The sequence below is a fragment of the Cydia amplana genome, chromosome 5, assembly GCF_948474715.1.
Source record: "Cydia amplana chromosome 5, ilCydAmpl1.1, whole genome shotgun sequence".
NCBI classification, from domain to species: Eukaryota; Metazoa; Arthropoda; class Insecta; order Lepidoptera; family Tortricidae; genus Cydia; species Cydia amplana.
The window spans coordinates 16,125,059-16,140,782 of NC_086073.1; the positions used below are offsets into that span (position 1 = coordinate 16,125,059).

Here is a 15,724-nt window from a genome sequence, read left to right on the forward strand (position 1 = left end):
ATGCGTTTCTTTCCGCAGAAAATGTTTTTTTAATTTCCTCGCTTATAATATACGTACACATAATAAATGGATGACTTGCGTCATAATTCGATCAACAAGAACCTGGACGCTATCATTTGGCGACCAACCAACTTGGCGATACGTTTAGATTTGCCTTTAACCTTTTGGACGCCAATGACCGATACATCCGCACCGTAGGTTCAACGCAAAAACCGATTAATCGGTCACATACCACAGAGCAACATAGACCTACGTGCATATGCATAAAGTTCAATTTCAGTTTTGACACTTCGGTGACGTGGCGTCTGAGTGACAGTTTTTGTGTTTGACACGGCGTCGAAAAGGTTAAATATTATAACCTAGGAAAAACATAGTAATGAGGCGGATTTGTATTTACCAATTAGATATGTAAAACCTTGACACGAATCAGACGAATCAACAAAAAGCGCATCTCACGCACACCAAAAAGTTCGCAGGCGCGCAATGTCGTGGTTAGGCCGTAAGAATGGTGCTAGTTCAGCGGTGTCACTCACGATTCGAGCCTATCGTGCAGTCTAATGGCTCCTCTACACGATGGGCCAACGCCGGCCACTCCAAGGGACGCATTTATGCGTTAGAGGGAGCAAGTGATATTCCTATCTCATTCTACCGCATGGATGCGTCCCTTGGAGTGGCCGGCGTTGGCCCATCGTGTAGAGGAGCTATAACGCAACTAGATGCGACCAATCGCGCGCGTGATGCGCTCATCAACCAATCGCGTTGTGGCGTTATGGCTCCTCTACACGATGGGCCAACGCCGGCCACTCCAAGGGACGCAGCCATACGGTAGAATGAGATAGCAATATCACTTGCTCCCTCTAACGCATAAATGCGTCCCTTGGAGTGGCCGGCGTTGGCCCATCGTGTAGAGGAGCCATTAGACTGGGATTAACTCGAATTCATGTTCGTGACTCCACTACCATTTTGAATTCAACAACCAGGGGAAGAAGATTAGGCTGAAACATTCTAACGAATTCTAAGCGTACGAAGTCGTGGCCAGTTGCTACTAGTAGGAGAACTGAAACCCCGAAAACATAGTACATGCTTGTTTAAAAAACATTTTAATATAAAATAGGCAATATATTTTGTATTTGCCTAATATATTTATTATTTACATTTTATTATAGTGTGGAAAGTTCAAGGTGACCATGAACTGTCTGAAAAGTACTTGTTTCCACCGTTTTCCACTTCCTCCTCATCCTCCTCTTCTTCCTCCTCCTCCTCTTCCTCTTCCTCGGACTCGTCTTCATTGTTGCGATAATTGTTCAATTCCACGATAAGCTCAGGGTGATCGGGAACAGGCATCCAATTCTAAAAAAAAATTACACCATAAATGCACTATTTCATAAATCACCGAATTAACCCGTGAGTTCCCACGTGTGTGACGTCACCATAAGCGTTCTGGCTCAAATTTGAGCCCTTGGGAGCTGACAGGTTTCTTGCTCTTTATCAAACTGATGCTATTACTTTTGGAGCGTTGTTTCACCGCTACTATTGATGCTTACTGGACAATTATAGAATATCCTCCTAAGGCCCAAGGTCCTACCTATAGTACCTCTTCAGTTCGATGAAATTTAAATCCTATTCAATTAGAACAGAGTCACTTTTACATTGTTACGTTCAATTTTCCAACAACGCAAAATCAACTCTATTTTCTACACTATAGGTTCAAATTTCAGTGGCACATATTGGATTTTTTATTTTGTATGGCTGGGCTTTAGATGGGTTTGAAGAAGAGTGTTATTTATACCTCGGGCGATTGATCCATGAGGTTTGCGGGAGCGCCACTGGCGCGCAGCCTGCAGGACACTGTGCCAAGACGACCCCTACAGGCGTACTCTTCCTCGAAACTTGTCCAGAATCTGTACAAACGATTTAACACAAAATGCATGGGCCGTTTTTGGTTAGTATGCAAACGGTAGCGTGTGGTACAAGCTTTGCTTAGTTTGGGGCTAGGTTGATCTGTATAAGATGTCCCCTATTTTTTTGAAGTGAAAACTTCTTTAGCAGCGCTGTGCACTTTTTGAGGTGGGGAAAAAATGTTAAACTCGCGACAGATCACGTGACCGTAAGACGCTCACGTGACCTGATCGAACAATGTCATTGAGTATTTCTTTATTGATTTAAATGCCATCTAGTGAGTTTCCCTCTAACTGGTACCTATTAATATAGCTCGAGTACTACTACTAACAGTGATGTGCTTAGGGGTTTCAAGTAATGCGACCAAATAACGCTAGATGGCGTTAACCTCAATTATACATAGTGCTGCAGACATTTTGCAGTAGTAATTGAGTTTTCACTTCTGCCGGCACTCCGGAGTGCAACCCGTTGTTTTTTTATCATACTTACACTTCGAGTCTGGGACAGAAACCAATGCCAGTTACTGCGTGCTGTTCCTTAATTGAGGTAATGTCCTCCACTGTTAGCTTTTCGAGCGGCGGACCTATACCGCGGCATAGCTCCGCTATAGCACTTCCGGTCACTGCAGAAAAAACAATACATGATACAGTATCAACTATTGACAAGCAGCCATTTTCGAACTTTAAGATACGTCAAATACTAGATATTGAAACGATATGGATTGGATATGTCAGTGTCAAACAAGTGTCAATAGTGACGATTCTTCTAAACAGACACGTCACTTTTGACACTTGTTTGACACTGACATATCTTGGTGATGTCTAATAGATGTCTAATTGACCGAAGCGTAGCGAAGGTCTACGTTTTGACTCTGGCATTTTGCTTTTGTATGTTCGGATGTTCTCCTCTACAGGTCGCAATTCTTAACCGATTCTCGTAAAATTTTGTGACCGAATTCTATGACTAAATAAAAAATTTTTGTCAATCCGGTTTTTGTAAATTTTTCAAAATGGCGGAGTCGTGATAGTTCCCGCCTAAACAAATAGTCGTATCGGTATCATAAGAGTTTTTTAGGGTTCCGTACCCAAAGGGTAAAAACGGGACCCTATTACTAAGACTCCGCTGTCCGTCCGTCCGTTCGTCCATCCATCCGTCCATCCGTCCGTCCGTCCGTCCGTCCGTCCGTCCGTCCGTCTGTCACCAGGCTGTATCTCACGAACCGTGATAGCTAGACAGTTGAAATTTTCACAGATGATGTATTTCTGATGCCGCTATAACAACAAATAACTAAAAACAGAATAAAATAAAGATTTAAGTGGGGCTCCCATACAACAAACGTGATTTTTGACCGAAGTTAAGCAACGTCGGGCGGGGTCAGTACTTGAATGGGTGACCGTTTTTTTGTAATATCGTAATATCGAGAATATTTCTGTAATATCGAGCTCGATTTTCAGGCTCCCGCGGGCCTAATACCTCATCAATGGAACTTCGGCCCTCCGAGTAACTCTTGCTTAACACATATTATTGTCGAGTAACATTTGACGATTGGTTCGTGTCAGAGCGCTGCTTTCTTACAGTTTGACCTTCGGCGTCACTTTTTAACAAATATAAACATTGATTTCAGAAGCTTGGCCTTTTGCCTCGCATGAAAGCTCACCTCGCTGGTTATACTTATAAGTACGCTTCGGGCTTGTTCAGTAATGTGGAGATTGCTGAGCTCGACCTTCAGCCTCACTTTTTACCTCCATTTTTGGTTTGTCTTCCAAATCTCCTCTTCTTCAGCTTAGCCTTTGTCCTCGCTGCGCCAAGCTCGGCCTGCTTTCTCGCTTTTTAATACAATGGACATTGGTTGGCGTTTGGCGTCTGTGCTCTAGCTGAGCTTATCCTGAAGCACGGCTTTGACCTCGCATAAAAGCTCGGCTCACTAGGGAACTTTGGATTTTTAGGCCCGGCCCGGCCTTTTTAACACGCTTTCACATTTTTTTCACAAAAAATTTCGCCTCGCACAATATTTAACTACCCATTAAGAAAAAAAAGGGCTCTCCCCACACTTGACGCAAAAAGGAATCGGCAAAAACTGATTGAAAAAAGCTTTATGTCCACGCAGTAAGAGCGAAAAGACATCGCTCGGCATGTTCGGATCGGCTCAACCGCCACCTAAAGGTTGAAATTAAAACCACAAACTTACTTCCCTGTACTGAAAAACTGAACATTATGTATGCAGAATTTACTGTAAGGGGGCCCCGAGCATTGCACTGCCTAGGGGCCCCGACATGCTTAATGCGGCCCTGAGGGGAGGACAGGACCTACATTTTTTTCTACTTTCGGAGTTATTTCCGGTTCTCTTGTTGTCCAAAGTTACGAAAAATGTAGTAGATAATTGTCATAAAACGGCATGTTATTAGAGCGAAAATGTCCAACGACTTAATTATTTACAAAAAATACAAGCAGCTGTTGCATTGCGGTTGTTTCCCATTTTGCGGTCGGCGACCTAATAACAACAGAATTGGGACATTTGGGACAACCCGGTGTCGCCGACATCTCATTTCCTTTCCCTGATTGCTTTATCAAAACCTTCTCTAACTTTAGAGCACGCGATCTCTTAATAAAGTAATAAGTGTAATAACATTACTTATACTCGTAACCTACCTAATAACGGGTACCTAACAACACAACAATTATGTGTACCTAAATGGTGATTTGTGCCATGTCCAAGATGTTTGTGCTATTACGCTATTAGGTACCTAATAGGTATATTATATGATAAGTATTATTGTCTTAAAGATAAGTTATCTTATAGCTTAATTGCAAGGCTAAAGTAAAGGTAAGTGGTAAGGTTGGGTTAGAGTTCGGTAGGTATTTAGTTTACTAAGTATGCGGGGTCCGTTCAGCACTTCTCGTAGATTTACTTAAATTCGTTAGATTTTGAATCTTGATTAATAATTTAAATGGAACTATCTCGGAATTTCCTATATATATATTTGAAGTACCTACTTATTCTCAAAAGGAATAGGTATGTCGCAGTCGGATCATGTAATCCGCCGTATTACATTACGGCTAGCCGTTTTCTAAAACAGGGGCGTTTTGAAATGCGGCGGTTTAACGATTAGCCGGATTGAATGCGGCTGAATGAGAATCCGCCGGAATGTATTCGGCGCCATACGTTCTTCAACACGGCTAGCCGTAATGTAATACAGCGAGTCATTAGCCGCCGCTTTGACAGTTTTTTGTTTCCATTTTTAACACTCGTGGCGCTGCCTGACATAACAACAACAAACTATGACAAACGCTGGGATGTCCATCAAATCTGGAGTTCGTCGGACTGTTACTTTTCAAAAAAAACATTTCCTTAACTAGACCTCCTATTTCTGAGCGGTTTGCCCTTCGGGCATCTGAAGCTACCTAACGAACCTAACCTACCTATCTATTGATTTAGTGAGACGTCCGTGAAAACATTACACTTTGGGGAAAAAAGCGTAGGTAGGTATAGGTGAACCAGGATCTATTGAGGGTGCGCCATGTTGCGGAATTTCACTGGAACTAATTTTTTCATACTACACTGAATTGTCACCCTATACATGAGAATAACAGCGCCCTCTTGACAATTATCATATATTACTGGTCAGGCTATAAGTAGATTAGGTTCGTTAGGTAGCTTCAGATGCCCGAAGGGCAAACCGCCCAGAAATAGGAGCCCCGCGAAGCGGGGCTCCGTATATTTAAGTTGTGAGGGAAATGTTTTGGAAAAGAAACACATGTAGTGGTACATACCATGGTAAAAATAAATTAAATTGCAAACATTGTCAAACTCCGGTTACGTAGGCGACCGAAAGAACTGGTCACTCTACAATCTAAATAGTAGATACGATGCGGCTAAACGTAGGCCGCCTTATTGAAGAACGTATCGCAATGACAATCCGGCTAATCGTCGAACCGCCGCATTTCAAAACGCCCCTGTTTTAGAAAACGGCTAGCCGTAATGTAATACGGCGGATTAGACGATCTGACTGCGACAGGTATATAATGATTACCTATTTCAATCCACAATTGACTATTAGGTATTACATTAAACAGTTGAACGATAACGTTATAGGTTTATATATAGGTTAATTTTTCTTAGGCTCCTACACTCCATGAATTGAATATAGGTATTAGGGTAAGTAGGTAAAGTTGTTTCGCTGTCCTTGCATGCTTTAAAAAATCTGCTTAATCGTTATGGTCACATCTGAAAGGCAGGTACCAGGATAAAGCAATTTTAGTAATCAAAGGACGGCCTCATATGTTCTCTAATAGCCTCTATTACTGGATTAGCAGGAAAACGTCGAATTAAGCACTTTGCTGGTAGAAAACAAACAATTACGTTACTTTGTGGCTCCCGATCAGTCGTTATGTAATTTTGAAATTACTAGCCGGCGGTTAATGGTTAGGTTGATTAAAATGATTAATGTACCAGCAACTGGTGCTGAGAGACATTGAATCCTTGAGGTGGGTAATTTATAGACAAGGACAATTGCACCTTCTTAGACTTTTTTATTCTTTATTCAAACAAATAGTACCTATAAGTTTACAGCTAGGGGAAGAGGGACAAGACGGGGTTGTGGGCAAAACGGTACAAGCGACTTAAATCACGAAGGAATTGACAAATCAGGTGCATGTTACCACTTGACGTCGCGCCGCTATCGCTGTTGTTAAAAAATTTTCAACAGTTTTTTGCAAATATCTAGTGATTTCTTCATAAAATTTAGAGCGGTTACGTGTAGTAACAACATTTCAGACAAGACTTAGGTAGTTATCCACATGTGACAATATCTTCGCTAACAGATAAGAACTTCTTTGTCGGTGTATTGCACAATGTTTTTATCCAGTATTTTTTATTTATTTCAATTATGACCCATGGGGGCGATGGCGGGGTACCATAGGTAGGGGGAAAACAATTATGCACTACTTACACCTGTAAGCTCTGAGCGAGTACCTTGTACCTATTTCTTGTGTTAGAGTATATAGGTATCTAGGAATAGGTACATTTAGGAATTTAGGTAAAATAAAAAGACTTCTTGAGAGCTCAACATTTTAATTCCAAATACAAAATCAGTTGGTCAGCTTGGTGTCCTTCGCGTTATGCAAAGCTTGTGTGACGTATAGCTTGGCCAGACTCTGCGAGCAAACTGGCTGATGTGCTGGCTGTAGGTGTTGATCTGGCCAGCCACGATCATGGGGTTCAGGCGGTGTAGCAAGCCAAATGCAAACATAGTGTGAAGTAGTATAGTATGGTTAACTTTTCGTGTTGCTAAAAAGCGATCGTCTAAATCAGCGGTCGGTAACCTGCGGCCCGTGAACCTGTCACTTGCGGCCCGCGAGCCTCCCTGGCTATTTTGTCTGTAATATTGACAAACGACTGTCTGATAAAGTTATAAATATCAACAAAATAGTGGCTCTTGGCTGCTAAAAGGTTGCCGACCGCTGGTCTAAATACTATAGATAAAATAAAGGTAGTATATTTAGTAACAGTACTATTTATAGTTTGGCCCAGGGCTGTCTCATTTCAAACATAGAGACTATCATACAGTCTTTGTCTTATCCTAGAACTAGCACCTAAAAGAAAGGGATGAGTATAGTTCTGGTTGTTACTGACTGAAAGTTGTGTTTGCCAGACTATAGGATGTTTAGAGAAAAAAAACTATTTGAGACTTCAACATTTTAATTCCAAATACAAAATCAGTTGGTCTGCTTGGTGTCCTTCGCGTTATGCAGAGCTTGTGTGACGTATAGCTTGGCCAGACTCTGCGAGCAGAACTGGCTGATGTGCTGGCTGTAGGTGTTGATCTGGCCAGCCACAATCATGGGGTTTAGGCGGTGTGGCAAGCCAAATGCAAAACATAGTGTGAAGTATAGTATGGTTTCCGTGTTGCTAAAAAGCGATCGTCTAAAGACTACAGATAAATAAAGGTAGTATATTTAGTTAGAGTACTATTTATAGTTTGGCCCAGGACTGTCTCATTTGAAACACAGACAGAGACAATCATACTGTCTTTGTCTTATCCTAGAACTAGCACCTAAAAGAAAGGGATGAGTATAGTTCTGGTTCTTACTGACTGAAAGTTGTGTTTGACAGACTATAGGATGTTTAGAGAAAAAAAACTATTTGAGACTTCAACATTTTAATTCCAAATACAAAATCAGTTGGTCTGCTTGGTGTCCTTCGCGTTATGCAGAGCTTGTGTGACGTATAGCTTGGCCAGACTCTGCGAGCAGAACTGGCTGATGTGCTGGCTGTAGGTGTTGATCTGGCCAGCCACGATCATGGGGTTGAGGCGGAGCGGCACGGGGTGCGGCTTGAACAGCTTGTTCACGTCCTCTTCGGGTAGTGGTGGCTCGTCCTTGAACGAAACAAATGGATATTGAGTATATTATTATATACTTTATTTATTTTTGATCTTAGGTTAGGTTAGGTTATATATAAAAATAAAATACAAAAACACTTACAAAAACAATACAAAATACATATAAACACATTATAAAAAACCTAACCTAGGGTGCCGCCAGCAGCGGGGCAAGGCCCAAGCTGCCGGTGGTCAGGGCCGCAGAGAGAGGAACCGGCGGACTATCCGCGCCGTGTCCAAGATTACCGCCTTCTGCATCTGGCCCTTGATCCAACCACCTAGCGAGAGTCTCTCAAGATGTTGGTCGAGACTCTTCGCTATTTTATTATTATTCTACAAGCAGGCAGGCAGTTGTGACAACTGATATTGCCTGTATCCAGTAATCATTGACAAGTAGATGTATAGGTGTGCTTGTCTAGTTGATTTTTAAATTGGTTCACATTTTGGGCTGAGACCACATCTTCAGGAAGTTTGTTCCAAGCCCTCACTACTCGGTTGCTCAAAAAGTGTTTGTATGGGTTACTATGGGACTTATGCCTTTCTAACTTTAAGTGATGACCTTTCAGACGGGTGTTGTTGTTGCGCTTGAACATTTCATGAAAATCCTTGAGGTCATAGTGCCCAGACAGTATTTTATACGTCTCTATTAGGTCTCCACGTTCTCTGCGGTGCTTAAGAGTAGTGAGCTTCAGTTCCTTCAGTCTCTCCTCATATGGTTTGTTCTTAAGTTGCCTTGGTAATTTCGTGAAACTCCGTTGCACCTTCTTCAGCATATCTATGTCCTTGGCAAAGTATAGGTTCATAACTAACGCGAATCGGGATGTCAGTCTCAAGCTTGTAAGGTCGCGGACTGGACGCACGCGCCGCTGTCGTCCAGAACATGTTCATTCAAGTGAATACATTGTGATCGTGCTGCGCGAGCCACCGCTCGGTCCGGCCGGCTCCGAGCGGCACGGTCAAAAGGGTCCACGTGTGTCCAGTCCGCGCCCTTTCAGTATTTTTCTCATTTCCCTGGCAATGTTATGAAGAGTATCGAATTCTTTTTTTTTTATACAGGGTGCTTCCTGTAACAGGAGCAATAAATTAAACTAAAGGCTGTACTCCTCAAACTGACCAACATTTGTTCAGCAACTTTTAAAAATTATGAATCCTTTAGACTTCCTCTTTTTCATACAAAATAAATATTGCCTTCAATGTACGCTGACATCAGTGTGTTTGACGTTGCTTGTCACGCTTTATACATAACAAAATTTGCAATACATTGCGTCTTAGAATAAACTTTAAAGTGTAATGAAAATCAAAACATGAGCTATTTTCAAAAGTATCTGCACAAATGTTGGTCAGTTTGAGGAGTACAGCCTACAGTTTAATTTATTGCTCCTGTTACAGGAAGCACCCTGTATGATGACCCCGATGCCCTTAAGCCAAAACTAGAAACACGGGAAACCTTTGCCCTATGCTAGCTTCATCTATTATTTAAGTTGACCTAGAATGTGTGGGTCAGGTCATGGTACCTTGGCAGCACGAGCAGCGTTCTCCTGGGCCCGCTTGAGCAGCCAGCGGTGCTTGTCCTGCTGCTGGCGGACCACCAGCTGCTGGTAGCGGTTGAACTTGATGGCCTCCTGGTTGAGCTCATCCATTAGGCTCCGGAGTTGCCCTAGAATGTGTGGGTCAGATCATGGTACCTTGGCAGCACGAGCAGCGTTCTCCTGGGCCCGCTTGAGCAGCCAGCGGTGCTTGTCCTGCTGCTGGCGGACCACCAGCTGCTGGTAGCGGTTGAACTTGATGGCCTCCTGGTTGAGCTCATCCATTAGGCTCCGGAGTTGCCCTAGAATGTGTGGGTCAGATCATGGTACCTTGGCAGCACGAGCAGCGTTCTCCTGGGCCCGCTTGAGCAGCCAGCGGTGCTTGTCCTGCTGCTGACGGACCACCAGCTGCTGGTAGCGGTTGAACTTGATGGCCTCCTGGTTCAGCTCGTCCACTAGGCTCCGGAGTTGCCCTAGAATGTGTGGGTCAGATCATGGTACCTTGGCAGCACGAGCAGCGTTCTCCTGGGCCCGCTTGAGCAGCCAGCGGTGCTTGTCCTGCTGCTGGCGGACCACCAGCTGCTGGTAGCGGTTGAACTTGATGGCCTCCTGGTTGAGCTCATCCATTAGGCTCCGGAGTTGCCCTAGAATGTGTGGGTCAGATCATGGTACCTTGGCAGCACGAGCAGCGTTCTCCTGGGCGCGCTTGAGCAGCCAGCGGTGCTTGTCTTGCTGCTGACGGACCACCAGCTGCTGGTAGCGGTTGAACTTGATGGCCTCCTGGTTCAGCTCGTCCACTCGCTCCATGAGGCTGCGGAGCTGACCTGCAAATTGTGATTATGGATTTAGACAGAAGATAACACCCCCTCTATATTTTGGTCTAACAAGTGTTAAGCCCCGTCTCCATATAGCGCGGCAAACCATCGAACATTGGACCGCGCGGCAGCCGCGCGCAATGGATACCGGGCGCATCGAGTTGGCTCGCGCGGCAGCCCGGTATCCATTGCGCGCGGCTGCCGCGCGAGCCAATGTTCGGTGGTTTGCCGCGCGATATGGAGACGGGGCTTTAGATAGAAGCGTTGGTGGCCTAGCGGTAGGAGCGTGCGACGTTCAATCCGGAGGACGCGGGATCCAATGACTTATGTGCGAAATATCATTTTGGTGTTTACCAGTTGCTTTTCGGTGAAGGAAAACGTCATGAGGAAACCGAACTAATCCCAATAGGGCCTAGTTTCCCCTCCGGGTTGGAAGGCCAGATGGCAGTCGCTTTTTAAAAACTAGTGCCTACGTCAATTCTTGGGATTAGTTGTCAAGCGGACCCCAGTCATGAGCCGTGGCAAAATGCCAGGATAACGCCTTAGATCACCATGGTGGAAAAAAAATATCTCAAACAGTGACCCCTTAGAACATAATGCTCACCTTCCAATACTGAAGCGGTGCCCAGGTCCAGGAACTTGGAGCCTTCCTCCTCGGGTATCATCTCCGAGAGCTCGGACATCATGATGTTGGTGAGCGGGGAGTTGCGGATGACGATTGGGACCTCGATGAACAGGCTCTCATAGCCGATCTTCAGGTTGCGGAGCGCTTCGGGGGTGTAGTCTTGTTCTTTATACATTTGGATGGCCTGGGAAACGTAATGTTAAATATTAAAATTTGTGCTTGATAGTTTTAAAAACACGTTTTTTACTTCTTCAGAACTAGTGGCTAATTGCGCCTTAAAATAAACTATAAGTGATAAGTTACTTCAACAACCAGACGATCAGCATTGCGTGTCATGCGAATAGTTTGCAATGTTGAGGCTATTTTTTGGCAAAATTCAAAAGTACTATTAGAGATATATAAACTCAAGAGAGAACAGGCCTAATAATATGATTGATTGAATCCATGAAATGATTCAATCAATGAATCATTTTATGGATTCTATCACATTCAGAGTTTATTAAGTACCAAGTATTTGTTTAGTTACTGGTCCAAAGTTACGAAAAAGAGTACAGTGGAGAAGGTTGGAGGAGGCCTATGCCAAAAGGCACACCGAACTGCGGGACATGTTGTAGTTTGCAAAAAAAGAAATGATAATATCGACTTAATGACCGGTGTATGATCCTTAGATCGCAAATAAATGGCTATATAGATAGATAGATTTGTTGAGTAAGTACCAAGTTAAAGTCGGAGGAGTTAAAGTCTCTCGAGATCAAAAAGATCCTGCAGCTGTTTGAAGTTGCAGGCTTGGATCGAGTTGTAGTAGGTGGCGATCACAATAGATCAGTAATGGTCGCAGTGATACATAGGCTTATGGAGCCTCATATAGCCCCTAACAACAAGAATAAGAATAAGTATCAAGTTTCAATAGTTCGTCTCTTGTAATACAGGGTGGCCAAATAAGAGGTATACACTTTATTTTTGAAATTTTATTCTATAAAACATAAAAAATATTAAGTATTCCTTGTTAAGTATAATATGTAGGGTCAGCAATTGGAAAATAATGTCAGACAAATGTCCACCTCTAGCAGCATGTCAGATGCGAACCCTTTTCATCGCGTTTTTCATCACTTTTTCACACATTTCTGGCGTTATCTCAGCGACAGTGTTTCGAATATTTTGTTTTAATTGCTGAAGGTTCGTTGGCCTATTAGCATAGACACGTCCCTTTAGATAGCCCCACAGAAAAAAGTCAGGAGCTGTTAAATCAGGCGATCTTGGGGGCCAGTCAATGTCACCGTTTCTCGAAATTAATCGACCGGGAAACGTTATTTTTAATGTTTCTATTGTTTTTAATGATTAAAACACGTTGTTCCGTCGTGAAATGCTCCATAATAAATTTGCCGTATCTACACAAACTAATTTTCATGCAATAACTGTCATATTTGCCGCCAAAATAAAATGGCGGCAAAAAAAAGTTGTATACCTCTAAGTTGGCCACCCTGTAGCTAAAACACCAACCTGGGGCGTTAACCTATAAGCCTTCAGCGTGAGGAAACCGCGCGCGGACTTCTTTGTGTCGTAGATGACCACCACACTCTCCTCGATGGAGGTCTGGTAGTGGTACTGTGACTCCAGGAGCGACAGGCTCAGGAAGTTGCCCACGTCGGCACTCTGGTACCTGAAAATAGTATCAAATTGTTAATATGTGATAATAACTGGCATACATTGCCACTGACACTGCGGGGTTGCGTAATGGATCACAATCATAATGATTTTTAGTGTTTAGTTTATATTTTTATAATATGCATGCTAGTTTTAAGGTATTTATGTATGGGCCACTAGTTGCCTGAAATATAGATTCATTCATTCATGCATTATACAAATAGCTGCCTTACAAGTAAATTGTCCCATGAAGTAGCTTTCTCAGAAGCCAAGCTGAGCTGCTATAAAGCATAAATGCGTCAATTTCTTCGCAAGGAAAATCTACTACAAAATAGACAAGTTGCTATAATATTTTTTTTAATATCCATCATGTTCTCATTTATAAATTATAAAGCACAGCTTTATTGGCTATTTTTATATCCCAGATTCTAAAATTATAATTCAATTTACCAACAATCTTTACAAACATCCAGCTTTTGTACAGTTGCCATCAGATACATTAGAGTGGCCAAGGGGCTCACAGATATCTGAACACACATCTATTGTCAAGGCCATGTTTTGACTAAAAGGACAGAATAGATATAAAACAAGGTTTAACTGTGTTGATATAAAAACAAGATAACAAACTATTCACACACCATCCAACATGGAAATGGTCAACGTTGACCCTCCGCAGCCTCCTCATCATGGCGAGCTGGTACTCCTCCTCGTCCATGGTGTCGTCGTGCTTGGGGAACGGGAAGCAGTTGGTGATCTCCAGCCGGTTCTCCACCACCAGCCCGAGCAGCGCCCCCTGGGCCACCTCCATGTTGCTGCATGATTCCTCATGGCAGTGCTTCAGGATTTTCATTACCGCCTGAAATATTGAGTACATAGAAGTTAGTTAGCTTTGCTGAGAACAAATCGACATTGACTGTTCCTATTATGCTTGAAAGGAGGTAGCCCTTTTTATTTATATTTTTTTTAAGAGGGGAAATGCTTTACGCATACCACCCGGCGGCGCGGGGACGGGCCGGGATGATTATGTGGGACCCGCTGTTGTGGGCTAATGAGACCCCAGGTTTACCCACTAAAACCCCTCTGTTGCCGCCTCGCTGCTATACGGCGACGGCGAGGTCCCAGGAACGCCGAGTACTCTTCCGTAACATACCTAATTTCCATTATACATCTTCCTCGCGTTGTCCCGCTTGACAACTAATCACAGTAATTGGCGTGGGCACTAGTTATTACGAAAGCGACTGCCACCTGACCTTTCAACCCAGAGGGTAAACTAGGCCCGTATTGGGATTAGTCCGGTTTCCTCACGATGTTTTACTTCACCGAAAAGCGACTGGTTAATATCAAATGATATTTCGTACATAAGTTCCGAAATACTCATTGGTACGAGCCCGGGTTCGAACCCGCGACCTCCGGATTGCAAGTCGCACGCTCTTACCGCTAGGCCACCAGCGCCTCAAAATGAGGTAGCCCTACTACTCTAACCACCCCAGCTCCTCCACGAAATTTAGCAAGGTGTTCAAGTTACTAACTGCCTCTTTTAGTGTGCATGGATATGAGTAGGTAGTGGGTAAGATATATAGGTAATACCTGTTTTGCAAAAAGCTGAAAAAGTGACCTGTAAACTTTCTAAGTGCTCTAATACCAAGTGATTATGTTTGGTAAGCTATATCAAATGTGGAAGTGATTAAGCACATTTCATATGGCATTTTGAAAATATGTATGTTATACACATTTGAAAGAATGATTACATTTATATTTTGTAGCCCAAAAAGTGATACATTACAAAAGGCAAAAGTGCATAAATTATAATTGTGAAGCATAATGTAAATTTTAGTACATTATAGTAGTTTGTTCGGAATCAACAAAACTCAATCTCAATCTTTAGGTCAATTCTAAATAGAAAAACAATTATTTTTCATTGGTTAGTTCCTTTAAATTTTATTTGTCTTACATTCTTTAAAAACCAGTAGGAACAAACATGACTTAAATATAACTCTAAATATGCATTGCACAAGTTGTTGACTTATGTAAAAACAAAACAAACTCAAAATAAACATTTATCAGTAAACTTCCAGTCACTCAATGTAAATAACAGGTATGTCATAGCTCATTATCTAAAATAAATACCGGGATCAAGTCACGTTGAGATCATCGCTGAATTCGGCCTCTAGGCCTGGTATAGTATAATTGCTGTCCTAAAATGGCCTATGACTAATTCTAATTCAGTAGTTTGGCAGTGTGCATAACTAAATAGAATAGGTTGAGGCCAGGCTCATGTGTATAAAAGTTTATAGGAAGTGGTTATGAGGTTCTTGGTCATTTGTTTCTCACCAATGTTTAAAGTTGCACAGAATTGATTTAGAATCATGTTTTATGTTCAGGGAACATAACCTCCAAAGTTCAATTAACTTATGTCTTAAATGGGTTCTTTGAGATATTTTAAATGTTGTATTAGATGATAATATAACTAAATACTACAGTTTAAAATATTTTGGCACTAGCTAAGTGTTATAATTATCATTTGAAACAACAAAACAACCAACTTTCTGACGCGTCGACAGATTTAGTTTTCATAGGAAAAGTAACACTCGATAATGAAATTTTCACCATAGTTCACTCTTAATTTATTTCTTTTGTTTACTTACCAGTCCATCGCACTGAACGTACGTAATTGCGGCTTCATTTTCAGGAATACGTCGAGCAGACCCTCCACGGCTCGCCATTTTTAATTTGAAAGGTTTTACGGAACGAACGAATTTGATTTTGATAGTTGTGCTGTCACGTTTCATTCATTCTTTTGCACATGGCAACACCATTCATTCGCTCATGCTATTT

General features: G+C 42.5%; 1 protein-coding gene across 1 annotated transcript; it reads right to left on the reverse strand.

Annotated features, from left to right (window-relative positions):
• Positions 1–8,040: 8,040 nt before the first annotated feature.
• LOC134648391 (eukaryotic translation initiation factor 3 subunit H) lies at positions 8,041–15,681 on the reverse strand. The gene is made up of 6 exons (XM_063502920.1): positions 15,535–15,681; positions 13,528–13,745; positions 12,746–12,905; positions 11,225–11,429; positions 10,478–10,629; positions 8,041–8,276 (listed from the first exon to the last, which is right to left on the reverse strand). The coding sequence occupies exons 1-6, from the start codon at positions 15,676–15,678 to the stop codon at positions 8,076–8,078; spliced, it is 1,080 nt and encodes a 359-aa protein (XP_063358990.1). The 5' UTR covers positions 15,679–15,681; the 3' UTR covers positions 8,041–8,075.
• Positions 15,682–15,724: the final 43 nt, after the last annotated feature.